The sequence below is a fragment of the Pagrus pagrus genome (assembly GCF_965226575.1).
Source record: "Pagrus pagrus genome assembly, chromosome: 3".
Lineage (NCBI taxonomy): Eukaryota > Metazoa > Chordata > Actinopteri > Spariformes > Sparidae > Pagrus > Pagrus pagrus.
This window is the reverse complement of record NC_140187.1, coordinates 27,878,571-27,893,966: the sequence shown is the minus strand read 5'-3', so window position 1 is coordinate 27,893,966 and position 15,396 is coordinate 27,878,571. Positions and strand designations below refer to the sequence as shown.

Sequence of the window (15,396 nt, the reverse complement as noted above, 5' to 3'; positions counted from 1 at the left end):
ACTATGCAATACTACAGAAACAAATATAGGCCTACTCCAATAGGCCAACAGTTATTTACCAGCTAAGTCATTTAAACGTTACTTGTTTAGACTGCCCAACACTAATTCTATGTATACTGGTTAACATTAGCTCTGACACTGCAGCTCTGCAACACAGTATAAGTTACATATTGATGGATCAATAATAATAAATGATATATTTAGATAACACAGACATGGGCCATGTTGTGCTTTTACTAAGTAGCCTACTGCTACTAATACATCTTCATTATTGCAATGGAGTATTTTTATATTGTGGTCTCTAACATGTAGTGTTGTATACTAGAGCCTTGGCAAGAGCAAGACCCCCTCACTGCCACCATCAAATATTTCTCTCCTGTGGCTTCTTTCCGCAGAACCACCAAATCGGCGGAAGTCAGAAAACAAACGGTTTCATTTTTTACTTCAATCTCCCGTCGGCAGTTTGGCAGTGTGATTTCCCGCTCCTTCTCTTCCGGCTCCGTCGTTCTGTGCCCGGCTTCTATCTTTAGTCTCCGGCTGCTGCTGCCGCCGCTGCCGCTGCCGCTGCTGCAGCTTCGGGACGTCGGCGGGTGGAACCGAGCGACCAGTCGGCCACTCTCGGTTGACTGCGTGCGTGACGTCACCGAAAGGGATGTGCTCCTCGGCCATGAGGAGCTCAACGTGACAGCCCGGCGGGTACAGGCTGGGTCAGTACTATCAGTATAGCAGGCAGGCAGGCAGGCACGCGGCCGGTGTGAGGACAACACAACAAAGGGCTCACATACACATACAACCACAGTGTATGGTTTTACACTGACATGTTGTCATTTTATAATTGTTTGTATCATTAACTTCACTTAATTAAACCTATAGCCTAGGTAAAATTTTATATATATATATATATATATATATATATATATATATATATATATAACTAAAGATAAAAAACACCAGTAAAATTATTATGACTGTTATCATTATTATCATTATTATTAGTAGTAGTAGTAGTAGTAGTAGTTGTGTTATTATCATCTTATTCATCTCATTATTATTGTTTTCATTATTTTATTATTGTTGTTGTTGTTATATCACCTTATTGAATCCCGCATATCATTACTACAATGTCTTTATTGTGACCTTATCACACTTTATACCATCTCGTGCTGTTGTTGTTTGTCCCTCCAGCTGCTTGTTTTTTTGTTTTTTTTAGCTCTTATTAATAGGCTGCACGTTTAAAGATGAAGGTGGCCATGTTTGCAGTTGAACTATTTATATTTAATCTCTTCGTAGCAGTCGACGAGGACACTGTTGCTCCACTTTCCGTCTCTGTAAACATGGTGGACTGTGTGCGAACACGTCCCCGCCTCGAGAGTCGGAGCGTGGTGGTACACGGGACTCAGCCCCTGTGGGGGAGTACTACAGGAGAGGGTTGTACTCCAGCAGCAAGCCGAGGGGGAGGAGGTGTGTGTCCGTGTGTGTGTGTGTGTGTGTGTGTGTGCGGGGAGGGTGAGGAGTTGAAAGCGCCGTCCAACACGTGAGGCTCATGTGACGGTGTCGAGTCTCTCGCCGAGAGACGTGCCTGCAGTCACAGGGTTTATTTAACACGTAGTCACAAACCCACCCAGCTCTCACACATTGAGCCGGGCGTGGAGCCTTCCCCAGACATACTACTGAGTCCGGACCTCAGGGTGACAACACCGCGCCGCGTAACTCCAGTTCTCAGCGGGAACACACTGTATCTCTCTCTCTCTCACACACACACACTCTCACACACTGGATAACAGGAGATACTTTTTTCTTTGCTTTGGGTTTTTTCTGTGCGACTTCTTCCTCGTGTTTGGAGAGCGACCGCAGAGACGCATTTGGACGTTTTGAAGTCATTTCTTCGGGTTTTACAGTGAAGCGACATGGAGAGGATTACGAGTGCGCAACCACCTCCCTGTGTGCCAAAACACCCAGCTCTGGATATAGCTGACATGCAAGGGTAAGAGAAAAAAAATGCATTTTTATTCCTTTTTTTATTTTATCCTACCATGTAAAGCTTTAAACTTTTTTACTGAACCTTCACCTTCCCCCCCAAACTAAAGACTAACTATTTATTTTTTATTTTGTCTCCAAAGAATGGATTTTCCAATTTATGTCTACAAACCCAGGAGGGGCATGAAGCGTGGGGGTGGGGACGAGAGCAAGGTAACTTCAACTTAAAATGTATATTTTTTTATTTTCTGAAAACATCTGTTCAAAGTGAGCAGCCTGGATCTCACTGACAACATTTCAAACATGTCTCTCCAGGAGACGTACAAGTTGCCACATCGCCTGATCGAAAAGAAAAGACGTGATAGAATCAACGAATGCATCGCCCAGCTGAAGGATTTGTTGCCAGAACATCTTAAGCTTACAGTGAGTATTATCCTCCACATATGGCATGTCTGCTGAAAGGCCAGGGAAATGTGAGACGCCACATGGTGCTTACTGAGCAGGGCTCAATTTTGGAGTCTTAAAAAAAAACATAAAAGTTTGGGATTTTAAAGAAAAGAATTTTTAAAAAAAGATTTTTTTCTTTAATTTTGTAATTTTATTAATTTTACTGTCTAAATTGTAACACGCTTTTAGATTTTAGTTCGCTGTCGAGAATTGTATGTGTGTGCGTAGATTGCATGACTTCCCGGGGGTTTGAGGCTTGTCCTCTGTTCAGCTGCAGAATGTGTTACATAAGAAAGATCAACATGCTTATCGAAGGTCTTCCTGTTTTAGACGCTGGGTCATTTGGAGAAAGCCGTGGTGCTAGAACTCACTCTCAAGCATGTGAAAGCCCTGAGCACCCTCCTGGAGCAGCAGCAGCAGAAAATTATCGCGCTGCAGAAGGACCTGCAAATTAGTAAGTTTGATGCCGTCATGTGTCGACGTAAAGTGAAGCAGACAGATGTTATTTTTATCCTGCGATCTGTTGCATCTATCAGAATGACTTCAAGGGAAATTGTGCCGTGAGGTTAATTTTTCATCTTGTGTTTCTATTTGACTAGGTGATCATGGAGGTGACAGTGCAGAGAACAGCGAGGAGATGTTCCGCTCTGGCTTTCACCTGTGCGCGAAAGAGGTCCTCCAATACGTGGCCAGCCAAGAAAGCGGCAGGGACCTGACTCCTTCCCATTTCCTCAGCCACATCCAAAAGGTAGCAGCCGAAGTCCTGCACCATCGAAGCAGCCTTCACCCAGACGAGTGCATCCCTCAAGCTGCGGAGAAACTGAAAAAACCTGCCGGACTGCCCCAGAGGGTGATCGAGGGCCCAGCGAAGAACTGTGTCCCTGTCATTCAAAGGACTAATCCTCATGGGATGGGGGAGCAGAGCGGCAGTGACACAGACACTGACAGCGGCTATGGGGGAGAACATGACAAACGTGACCCGAAATCCCAGTGGTCAGAAAGGCACGCAAAGGAGGGGCAGCTCAAGCACGGCATGTCTGAGAGGACGACTGGTGCCATCAAGCAAGAGGGCGATGAGCCTCAGGCCAAGAAGTCGAGGTCTGATTCCTCAGAGGACGAGAGTCTCTCCGGTCGCTCAGTGGGAAGCCCTGGCAACTACATGAGCTTCTCCCCCAACCAGCCCCCGTTTTGTCTCCCCTTCTACCTCATCCCCCCTGCGGCTACACCAATGGCAGCCTATCTGCCCATGCTGGAGAAATGCTGGTATTCCGGAGGCATGCCGGTTATGTACCCAGGCATGAGCGGCTCCGCAGCGAGCTTAGCCCCCGATACGCTCCCCTCATCTCTGGTGATGTCCCCAAGGGCAGGGTCTCCGGTACCCCACCAGAACCCCATGGACTCCCCTGCTCTTCACAAAGCTTTAAAGCAGGTCTCTCCGCTGAACTTGGAAACCAAAGACTAAACAGATGCGTCTCTGTTGGAATCTTGCCCTCTGAATGTCGATGGGGTTGAATGGTTGGCCCGCTGAAAAGAGGGTGAACAAACACAAAACGCACTGGTATCCCTTCAAACCGCAGCCATTGATTTGGCCCATCAGAACATTGATCCCGGCAAAGAGCCCCAAACGGCCGCCACCGTCTATCATCAGCTCCTCGCACGCTGAACAGGACTTTTGTGGGCAACTCGGAGTGCCCATGTGAAGGCTCATAGATCACCTGTCGCATGGCTCGGAAACACTGTGAAGATGGTCAGTTTAGAGACGATGCAAGAGATTGCGAGGGTTTTTTCTTTTTTTAGCAAGGTTCGTCTACTCTACCCTCCATGTTGAATGTTAATGAGTTAAACCCAGAATGTACGGCACAAATAAGCCCCCCCAAAATTATTTGGACCTACTTTTTGCACACACACACACCGGTCTGTGATGAATGTAAAGATTGAACAAAAGCCCCTTGTAGATGCTGCTTGGATTATTTTACCTGCTGTAGATCTATGAATGGAGGATCTACCTTCAGTGTTTGTCGCTCCTGTAACTGCAACAAACCTTTGTTTAGTCTAGAATGTTACCAAAAAAAAAAATGGAAAAAAAAGTTGTCTGGCTAATGTTGACCATTGTCATCACAAAAGACATTGCTCTTTTGACCCCTTCAATTACCTTGGAGCTAATTGAACACAAGTGTTTATGATGTTAAAAGAATTCAGGGCGTTGTCACTGTACCAGGTGCGTCACTCATGTCTCTTGAGGAGTCATGTGGTCATACGTGCTTTTTACAGTTTAAGTTGTGACTCATGAATATTTGTGCATCTAGTTGGAGTTCCTGTGAAGTCATGTTGTGTAATTATCTTTGTTTATACTTCTCGTACATCTCTATTTTTGATACGTGACCCACTGAGTGTATTTGCATCGCTACCAGAGGAATGGTTGAGGTAGTCTTTTGCTGTATGCCAAGCGATCGTGTACAGTACATGGCATTGTGCTCAACCAGATTTGCATCTTGCCCAACAAATTCCCGTTAACGTTAAGGCCTGCCCTTAGCTCATGCTGTTGCCTTTACTCGTTTAACGCAGACACAACGATGGCAGGTGTTTAAATGTATTTGCTTTAAATGTTGTGTCTGTGGCGAAGAGAGTGAATGTAAAGTTCATACAAAAATAATAGTTTTGTATAGAAAGAGGTACTTGGGATTTTTATTTTGAAATGTAACAAAATGTTGTTTGTTGTACATATTTTGTATATAAAGTATTATTGATATATATTAAAATATTAATAAAGCTTTTTTTCCCCCTCCGTGGAATTTGTGTTTCACTGCCTGGTGGCTTGAACGTGTTGTAGGCAGCCAACCTGACAGCTCCTCATAACAACACATACTTACATAACACTTACATAACCCATCAAGCAGCCGAGCCTGTGTAAATCAATAGCATGTCTTAGATTACAGGCTGTAAACATTTCCAATTCTAAAGCGATCCTGAGGAATCAACCGTGGGATGTTGGTACATTTTGGATAAAGCTCACATCTATAAATCTCTTTTATGGTCATTAACACTAAAACTTTTAACTCATTACAGTTTGGATAATCATGCTGAGCAAGATCTTTCCTACTAAACACTGACCCTGCTAATCCACAATATCAGTTTAGAATTTTTGACTATATGTATAACTGTAGACATAAATTACAAATCACTAAATTATCTGAACTCTACCTGTAGGGGTTTAGTCATTTCTTTCCCATACAGTTTATATGGTTTATATACTGTGTGGCAGCCACTGTAACAATACTGAAAGTGTGCTGAGTAGGAGCAGAAAATGTGTTTTGCAACTTAAGAACACCACAGTCGATGGAAATGGTATTTGAGGTTGCGGGGGAAAGGACTTTATATCTTTGATTTACTTTCACATTTAGCAATATGGAAGACCAGTCTGCACTCACCTCCTGATGCTTGCTGAATGTTTCCTGGGTAGTCCCACTGCTGTAGTGTAGTGATAGTGAAAATTAAAAAAGGCCTACATCATATGCTTACCACCCACTATGCCTCCCCGAGAAATATGGAAACTGCACTTTTCCTTTTCTTGTAATTACAGTGGTATTTTGTAATTTGCTCTGCTGATTATTGAAATAAACAGTTGGCCGTCCTTGATGTGCTCAAAAATGCAGTACTAGCTCCACCCTGTGGAATCAGTGTGTCACACTGCACTCACTACCATTCTCACACAGTGAACTGTGGTATAAATCTTCATTAGACCACAACTGATATGATGCTGCTGTAAGGAACACCAACTGAGAATGTGTCAGGTGCAGTTTATCAGGGCTGTATTCTGTCAGTATGAAACTCCTCCTTAAAATATCATGACTGTCGTTTTGGTCATTGTCCTGTTTATTATTAAATACTATTGAGCTTGAAGAGAACAGAAATATTATAGTATCCATAGATCAAATTACTTTGTGTAATGTAGAAGAGATTGCTAGAAGTAACAGACCCATGGTAGTTATCACCCAGCTTTGTAGTTCCCCTGGAGCCATTCAGCATATTCTCTCCATTGTTTTGGTTTTACTGTCCACAACTTTTTTTTTTTTTTTTTTTGTGGGGGGGGCTCTTATCAATTTAGCCTCCAGCCAGAGCAGGAAGTTGTTTTCAGTGACAATGCTCTGATATACCTACATACAGTACCTGCCCAGCACCAAACCGCAAAAAGACAACATTAGCAATTAGCTGGTGAGCATACTGGAGCATTTAGCAGCTAAAGAGCAACTTGCACAGAGATACGATTCCATATGAATGTTAATGTTGTTTGTATCAGACTAATGTATGAATTAGAAACTAAAACAAACAAGTTCAACCCAATCAACCGATCAGCCACTGACAGGTGCAGTGAAAAACATAAATCATCTTGTTACAGTGCAATGTGTTGCTGGGAAAACCCAAACACAGTTGTAGACCAAGTACACCACTCATGGCAATGCAATCCCCGATGGCAGTGGCCCTGCCAGTAGGACGGTGTTCCCTGCTAAAATGCAAAAACTACTAAGGAATGGCCCGAGGACCCTGACAAAGAGCTCAAGCAGTTGACCTGGCCTTCAAATTCCAAAGATCCCAAACTGATTAACATCAATGGAATGTGTTAGAACAAGTCTGAACTAAAGAGAGCCCACCACGCAACCAACAGAACCCAAAGAATCTGCTGCCTGGTTCCCTGGTGCCAGACACCAAAGGCTCAATGGGTCAGAACCAAGTCCAGTTCACCTTGGGGCCTCTGTAGATCAGACATGTTCCAGGACATCTAAAGGAGGCTAGTTCGGATTAGGATCAGGACCAGGTCGTGGCCTCGAGCCCTTAGTTACGTTCCTCGAGCCAATCCTGAGCAGTTTTTGCTGTGTGGTTGTGTTCATTGCCCTCCTGAGGGGGGTTTTGCCATCAGGACACCCCCTGAACCACCCACCCAAACACCAATGGAGACCATGTCAGTAACACATGAATGCCAGGACCCAAGGTTTCCCAGCAAAACATCTGAATGCAATGAGATGATAATTAGTTTTAACTTCACCTGTCAGTGGTTTGTTATGGCTGATTCGTGTATAAGGTGAAACATGTTTACAGCTGGTTTCTGCTGCCACCAAGTGGACAGACAGAGGTTGCTCTAGGTTTAAAATCCCTCAGGAGCAGGGTTAGGGTTACTGACACAATGGACGAGGGAACCACTATACATCCACAGAGGAGGCTGGATAGTTCCTCAAGATGTCAAAGGACATTCAATGAATTACAGCCACTTTGGTGGGTCTTGGTGCACCTAGCACATAACATTCACTGCTACAGTAGAAATCATCATCCCGTGCTCTCACAATTACCATTAAGCTACACCCAATTACACTTTGAATGATTCTCTTTATTCATATTGTTTGGTTTCTTTCATCCTTAATTGGTTCACAATTTTATCCAAATGCATCTTTTACTGAATGGAAGAGAATTCATAATTAAACTGAGGCAGAATGTGGCCTCTCTGCCTAAAGTGGCAACCCTGATGGCTACAGCAGGAAACACTGACACCAGTGTTGAAAAAGCAAAAAAAAAGATTGTCACAAGATAAAGACTGGCTTCCAAGAACCACAGAAGTATGATAACATCAAAAAGATGACCTTGTTATTGAGATACTGGCTGATTAATGTCTAATTTGGGAACTTGGTGTCACAAAAGGACATTACAGTTGAGATGACTGTAGACCTTATTTGCATTGATATGGCCTCCATGGTTAATGTTGCTGAGAACAGTGTGTGCACTGTTAATGATGCAGCAGGGAGAATTGTCATGGCTGTGAGAGCTCATCAAAGGAAAGGATGACCTTAATGAGAGGGTCCAGAAACATCACGACAACAAGCGACCAGAACCTGATGCAGAAGCTGGACGACTAAATGTGACTGTACAGAGAGACTTTACTGAAGTAAGATTATGTAACTTTTTTTTTTACACCTTAAAATAACAGCTTCAAAATCATTTTGATGGCACAGTGTTTTGTTATAGTGTGGATGGCATCTCTGTCTCAGCCACTCCACTTTTATTCAAACTGCTGGTGGTGTCCACACTTCCTCATTAGGTGGAGTGCAGCAGGTTCACTGCAGGCAGGCAGGAAGTGATAGTTACTTGTTCCTGTTTATATCAGCTTCATGCAGCCGCAATATAAATTGTCTCCCTATATTACTAAAGCTATACCTTTGTGTGCTGTCACTACTCTTGCCATTACAGAGGACATAAACCTGGAGATCATAATTCTACCTTCCACACACACACACATCATAAACTGACCCAGCTTAGAACATGTACAGTATGTATTTCTGAATTACTGGAAATACAAAAAACTGGATGTGTTTCAGTTCCTTTCATGCAACTCCCCTCCAGTTAGTTAGAAGTGAAGAAGCTGCTTGGATGAGAAGTGAAATACGTCCAGTTGCTTACGATTCAGCACTTATACTAATAAATAGGGATATTTATACCAAAAACGTTTTCTGAAAGCGTCACATATCACTGTTTTAACTCTTGACTGAGTAAGCATCCAGAACCCTTTTACTCTGTTCATCTAGCCAGCCTAGATCATTAAACTGTCATGAAATTCTTAGTTTGTGTCCTTAAACGACATTGTGAAATGATGCCACCCATTCTGTAATGCTGTTTATCAAACTACACAGGCTAATGACTCAGCCTAAAACGTTTCAGTCAGCTGAAATAGTGAAGAATAGTTTGTTCAAAGATCTACAAACAAAGGTCACTCTGTAAAGATATAATGACTGACAGGGTCAGAGCTGCCAGGCACTACTGCATTCCACTGGCAAGAACAATAATGCGATTTCCGGTCAGATATATTTTTCAAAATAAAAGCATACCTTCTACTATTACGAGCCACTGGCAATGTGGAATACTTGACTGTGTCAGACATAAAACATTAATGACAGGATGGAGCAAAATGCAGGCCTTGTCATCAGTAAGCATTAGTGCATAATGCATTGTTCCTCTGTCCTTCTGTAATGCAAGCTCAATGACATACCCCTATTTTCAGAACAGTTCAGAACATGTGTGCCTCTAACACATTTAGAGGCATGTGCACAATATTTGCCTTTTCATTGCTGCTTCAACAAAAAGTCCATATCAAGAGATAAAGAGACAGCCCGCTGATAATGAGACCGTGCAGGGAAATCATGGCAGGGCCTCAGCAACTGTGAGAACAACCAAACCATAGGGTTCCTCTTTAGACCTCATTTACCATGGTTCCTCTTATTGACTTCCTTTAACATTGTGGGTAGGCAGGTTTTTTCCTTTTTTTTTTCTCACCCCTATACACCCTGTAATCTCAGTATATAATTTATACATATACAATATATAATTATTAACTTCCACAAGTGAAACATGAAAAGTACAATACTGTTGAAAAAAACAAAAAAACAAACTATTATTATTATTATTATTATTATTATTATTATTTTTAGTAGTAGAAGTAGTAGTAGTAGTAGAAGTAGAAGTAGTCACTTTCCACCACTAAATAATTACAGCTATGTACAGTACAGTTGCGAGGTAGGCCTACTAGATTATTTTCATTGACTGACTTTTTATTACATTTTAGAGTAAATATTGTACTTTCTACTCCAGTGGTACATTTATTTAACAGTTACATTAACTACTTTGTTTGTTTTCTTTCTTTTACATTTGACATACACATTATCTGTTTATAATATACGATGCATTGTGAAAGGCTCAACTTCTCAACAGTTTATGAAACAGTTAAAATTAGCCTAATCTCGACCAACTACAGCACTGGATTAATGCATGCGAACAAGTGAATGCATTAATTATAATATATTAATTTAATAATCATATAATGTAACACTGACAGAGATCAAACCCCTGAGTGCTTTTACTTTTGACAGTTGGGGTAAAATTAGAAGTAGTTTTATTTCAGTAAATTCTTCTTGTTATCATTATCATCACCATTATTATCATTGTCGTTATTGTGCCATCCATATTGCTCTTCTCTTGCTATATTATAATTAAGCTTAAAGCCATGGGTTTGCGGAAGCTATGACCTGTGTATTGACCAGCTTTTATTGTGAAAAGTGGGAGCGGAAGTGTGCGTCCTGTTGTTGCCTGCTGCAGGCACGCGGCGGAACCCCGCCGTCCTCACTGTCCTCAGAGTGTCAGCCAGCCTGTGTCTGTCTGTGTCTGTCTGCGGCTGTCTCGGACTGGACCGGTCATGATGGTTCGGGCTGCGGTGCTCCTGCTCGGGCTGTTCGTGTCGTGCCGGGCGGAGTTCGCTCCACCTACAGTGAATATCAGCCTGGACGAGGACCCAGAGGTTCGGTGGGCGCCTCTCACCAAAGTCTTTGACGTAGAGTACCTGAATAAAGCCGCCGCTGAGGTCATTGAGTAAGTTTGGCAGAACACCATGTTGTTATAATTGCCTATAACACACAGTCGAAGTTATGCTTTGACTGTTTTTACGTGTAGAAAGTGCTAATTACAATGTAATGATGTTTATCAGATGCTGCAGAAGTTAGCCATTAGTCATGAGTTATAGTGCAAGGCTAGCACATTTTAATCGTTTAGGAATTATCCATTAATATGCTATTGAAAATAAGATTGTCACAATCATATGTATATCTGTTTATAACCATTCTTAAAGAACTAATAGAACACTGTTTGCATGGTTTCACTTCCTACCACTTTATCAGTGATGGCAAACAAAGAGCAGGCTGAACTAGCTGTAATCATCACATAACCACAAATGGCAAATACATCAATCCAGTTTGAAAGCTAACATGCTAACATAAAGTTAAGTATTAACACATTATGTCAGCCCTGAATCAGCAGGCAGTGTAACTTCTGGGTTGATTGAGCACTGTGTTGTTCTGTTTATCTTCCAGTTGTGCTGACAGTGACTGACAGTAACTGCACTCTGACATGCTTTTATTCCCTTGTTATCAGCTCCACAGTACCAAAATGGGTGCATCAGGCAATAACACCCATTGTGGCGGCCCTGGAGAAGTACGTTCCTCAGCCTTACGCTGGGGAGATCCGCGGCATGGCCGCAAACCTTGGAGGAAGCCTTTCAGATGTTATCATTCTCAACTTTGCCTATGAAGTGTCTGCGTATGTATGACTTTATATCTAATTACACATTTGTGTGTACAATGCAGGGGCACAGAATGTGTAACACGTATACAGGATAAAGGTTTAAACACCGTCTCATGCATGCAAACAAACTTTATGCGTTCCTAGATTTTGCACTAGCATCGTAGCTCAGGACAAAAATGGGCACGTGTACCACGGCAGGAACCTTGATTATCCACATGATGTTCTGAGGAATCTGACTGTCAACGTAGTTTTCCTCAAGAATGGAGAGGTACAGTATGTATTCATAGCATTTAAAACTGACTAACTATGGTGCCTCCTCAGACTGTAAAACAAAAACATTTAGCAGCTAAGAATAATTTATCCAGAATCACAAATCAAGCAGTGCATGAAAATAAAAGTCTGTGTCTTGTATAACGATGAGGTGACCAAAGATAACATTTTTTATTGTTGTCAGGTGGCGTACCAGGGAACTTCATTTGCCGGCTACGTTGGCCTGTGGACGGGACAGAGTCCAAACAAGTTTACAGTCTCTGGTGACCAGCGAGGTGAGACAACATTTCTTCTCAACAGCCACGTGTGGCCAGAAATGTTATCTTCATGTTTATTAACATCTTTGTGATCATCAGGTACTGAACACTGGTGGAACTGGTGGAAGAATGTGGTGTCTGCGTTCCTCTTTCGGAGGTCCCCAGTGAGCTGGTTGGTCAGAGAGGTTAGTAGGTTATATAAGTTAATGATAATGATGTTATAACTGTGTGAGGAAATGAAACTCTGATGGCGTCCAAACTGTGCAGACGCTGGAGGAAGCAGAGGACTTTCAGGACGCAGTGATGCGCCTTTCAAAAATCCCCATCATCACTGGAGTGTATTACATTGTGGCTGGGGTCCGAGCTGGGGAAGGGGCCATCATCACCAGAGACCGGACGGGACCCGCTGATATCTGGCCGCTCGAGCCTGTGTCGGGAGGGTAGGCAAAATAAATGATAGGAGGAGAATCTAGTACATCAATGCGTGTGGTGGACATCTGGACCTAAATTTATAACATTGTTGTGTTCCTCTTTTAGGTGGTACAGAGTGGAGACTAATTATGACCACTGGCTTCCTCCCCCAGCCAGAGATCATCGAAAGTGAGTCATCTCACATGATGAATACTTCCACAATATTCTTGTTGTCGTTACTATTAATATGCTGTCATGCAGTGTTGTGGTAACGTGCTACAACAATAATGCGTTACGTATTAATAAGACACTAGGTGCTGTATCATAGGCAACTGGACTTGATTCAGTTTCTTGAAGACGTTTCGCTTTTCATCCAAGAGGCTTCTTCAGTTCTAACTAACTGGAGGAGTTGCAGGCTTTTAAACTCTGTGTGGGAGTGTCCTTAAAGAGTCGTTAAGGACACGTGTGAGCTCTGAGTTTCAGAGTCGTCAGGGCCACTTGTGGGTCGTTAGTCAAACCGGCCTTCATGTGGGTTTCTAAGGCTAGGTGAGCCCAGGTTAAGCTGTCTGGGGAGAGAACTCAGAACAGTCGTTGAGACAGAAAAAGGTGGTGACTCCCGACCTTTTGAAACAGTCATTAAGTCATCCATTCCTGTAAAATTTATATTCCTTTAAGAGTCCACTGATCAAATGACCACAAAGGGGTTTTCATGACATTTGATCCGAGTTGTGAATATTGCTCACTGTCTGCCAACTCTGTTCGTCAAACAAAAACACAACTTCTTCCGACAGGAAACATATTTTCTAGGACAGCTCCTGGAGTGTTGCAAGCGCTACCAGTTTAGAAGGCCAGTTGGCTATTTCAAGTATCTTTGCTGCCATGGTAGAAAAAACTGTAAATGGCTGCCAACAAATCAATCACAGCAGATCATTTTCCCCTTCCAGCAGTGTTTGAGCGGGTTAGTGGGGTCTCATGAGAGTCAAGCTAACTCAATACATTGTGGAGCCAATTCCCAACTCACAGACTGCTTTAGGGTCACACAGAGCCAGTTTTTGCAGCGAGAGGCGTCTTTTTCCAGTGGTTTACTAAACACAGCTTAACGCAGAACATCAAAATTATTATACGTTTGAATAGTAAAAGATTTTTTGATTTTTTTTACAGTGAATAGAGACCAGTTAATCTGAGGCTATAGTAGCAAAACAACAGTACCGTCTTCCATTTATTTTATAAGGCCTTGTCATTCTTTTGCAGTGATTTGGGTGAAAGTAATGCAAAAGTAGTGTAATCAGTAACACATTACTCAAGGTACTGTATTACTATCAAATGATTGCAACTCAAAACATGTAAAACATTACACTGTGGAACTAACTTGGGACTAAACAACGCTGCTGTTATGTGTTCACCTTATAGAGAAGCTGCTGAAAAAGCACTAAATGCTACAGGCCAAGCTCACATCAGCATGGAGACACTTTATCAGGCAAGTACTCACTTATAAATCAATAGGTCAGGAGACTGAAGTACACATGATACTGAGACAAATTAAACCCTGGACATTTTTAAAGTCAATATATGGATTTGTAACAGAGTCCTGCCCTTACAGGTTTTGTCGCTGTTTCCAGTGTGTAACGGGTAAGAAGAACGTTATCTCTTCATTATGCTCTCGTTTTTGTTTCAAGCAATCACATGACTGTTAATGTTGCTGAGGTGGGGCTGCTGTGTGCATACCAGTTTCTGTTCCCTTTGCGCCACCTCAGCAATAATGTCAGTAGGCCTTTGTTTGACACCACACTTCAACACATAGCAAGTTGCATATAGAACAGCAATTGCTAAGTTAACCAGAACATTTTGAGCGCCCTGCAGGGTTATTATTTATATGATCAGTGTTTATAATTTTATATTTCAAGCAGTTTGTTCTAATGTACTTGTTTTGCATGTCGTTTTTATCGTCTGATGTTGATTATCTTCCAGAATTACAGTTTACACAACAACAATGATGGCAGCAAAGCCAGAGATGTACAACACACTTGTCAGGCCGCAGGTAATTACATCACAACCTGAATGCATACTGTATTTACGTCTAATTTCTCTGTCCACCGTTTTGTCCTGAATATATGAGACTTACTCGTACCTTTCTCTTTCAAGGGCTGCCGACCGTACTGAGAGGCGTGTGAGCAGCTAACAACATGCAGATTGTTGCTGCGGAGTGCCCTGAAAATCACAGGCCTATGCAGATTCATCATCCTGCGGAGATTATATAATCATCCTGTGGAGATTATATAATCAATGAAGGAAGGGAGGAAATTGAACTAATTTTTAGGGTGACAGTGCTTTTCTGCCTCTAATGAACAAAAATTGTAATGATCATTTTTATCACCTGATGTACTGTAATGTTCGTGTCAAGCTTAATAAAACTTTGGTTACATTGATGGTTGCAGTCATCTGGAGTCAGCTGAAGAACAGTTAAGTGACGGAGCAGCACACGTTGATATAAACCAAAAGTATAATGGGGTAAACTGAGTGTGTGGATAAACTAGTCTGACCAGTCTGTGAATCCCTTAGTTTTTAAACATGAGCCACTAAACTCACCTCCAAGAGATTGACAATATCAGGCTGGGCGTACAATAGGACGCATGACAGTGACGAGAAGGAATTCTTGGATTTTTGTCCCCAAGTGAACTGTAAAATATAATGAGTTTGCTCCACAGAAATAAAAAAGTATGCAAGTTATTAAGAATCAATTAGTAAACTTACACATACTGCAAGAAACGTAACTTATGAAATAGTGTCAATTTAATAATAATGATTCCTCTGTATTTTCTACCTAAACAAATGAGACCATCAGCAACACAATCAACTATTTCTGTATAATTAATAGTTATTTTTGATGCCTGTCACTGAGTCAGATTATATATTATCCAGGTTG

The 15,396-nt window shown here is 42.1% G+C and overlaps 2 protein-coding genes across 2 annotated transcripts; both read left to right on the top strand.

Annotated features, from left to right (window-relative positions):
* Positions 1-1,502: 1,502 nt before the first annotated feature.
* Positions 1,503-5,210, top strand: bhlhe40 (basic helix-loop-helix family, member e40). Its single transcript, XM_084349915.1, has 5 exons — positions 1,503-1,984; positions 2,121-2,190; positions 2,293-2,400; positions 2,755-2,878; positions 3,024-5,210. The coding sequence occupies exons 1-5, from the start codon at positions 1,908-1,910 to the stop codon at positions 3,884-3,886; spliced, it is 1,242 nt and encodes a 413-aa protein (XP_084206041.1). The 5' UTR covers positions 1,503-1,907; the 3' UTR covers positions 3,887-5,210.
* Positions 5,211-10,563: 5,353 nt separating this feature from the next.
* Positions 10,564-14,899, top strand: LOC311255017 (N-acylethanolamine-hydrolyzing acid amidase-like). The gene is made up of 11 exons (XM_084349141.1): positions 10,564-10,827; positions 11,386-11,550; positions 11,680-11,803; positions 11,990-12,080; positions 12,162-12,247; positions 12,330-12,502; positions 12,600-12,662; positions 13,884-13,950; positions 14,074-14,102; positions 14,442-14,511; positions 14,616-14,899. The coding sequence occupies exons 1-11, from the start codon at positions 10,655-10,657 to the stop codon at positions 14,631-14,633; spliced, it is 1,059 nt and encodes a 352-aa protein (XP_084205267.1). The 5' UTR covers positions 10,564-10,654; the 3' UTR covers positions 14,634-14,899.
* The last annotated feature ends 497 nt before the right edge of the window (positions 14,900-15,396 follow it).

What these genes read in the sequence shown, in the direction of transcription:
- bhlhe40 (XM_084349915.1), top strand. Translation starts at nt 1,908, where the DNA reads ATGGAGAGGATTACGAGTGCGCAACCACCTCCCTGTGTGCCAAAACAC. An exon ending in CAGAACATCTTAAGCTTACA is followed by an intron (nt 2,401 to 2,754) that starts GTGAGTATTATC and finishes TTCCTGTTTTAG; the next exon opens with ACGCTGGGTCATTTGGAGAA. An exon ending in GCAGAAGGACCTGCAAATTA is followed by an intron (nt 2,879 to 3,023) that starts GTAAGTTTGATG and finishes CTATTTGACTAG; the next exon opens with GTGATCATGGAGGTGACAGT.
- LOC311255017 (XM_084349141.1), top strand. Translation starts at nt 10,655, where the DNA reads ATGATGGTTCGGGCTGCGGTGCTCCTGCTCGGGCTGTTCGTGTCGTGC. An exon ending in CTCGAGCCTGTGTCGGGAGG is followed by an intron (nt 12,503 to 12,599) that starts GTAGGCAAAATA and finishes TTCCTCTTTTAG; the next exon opens with GTGGTACAGAGTGGAGACTA. An exon ending in CCAGCCAGAGATCATCGAAA is followed by an intron (nt 12,663 to 13,883) that starts GTGAGTCATCTC and finishes TTCACCTTATAG; the next exon opens with AGAAGCTGCTGAAAAAGCAC.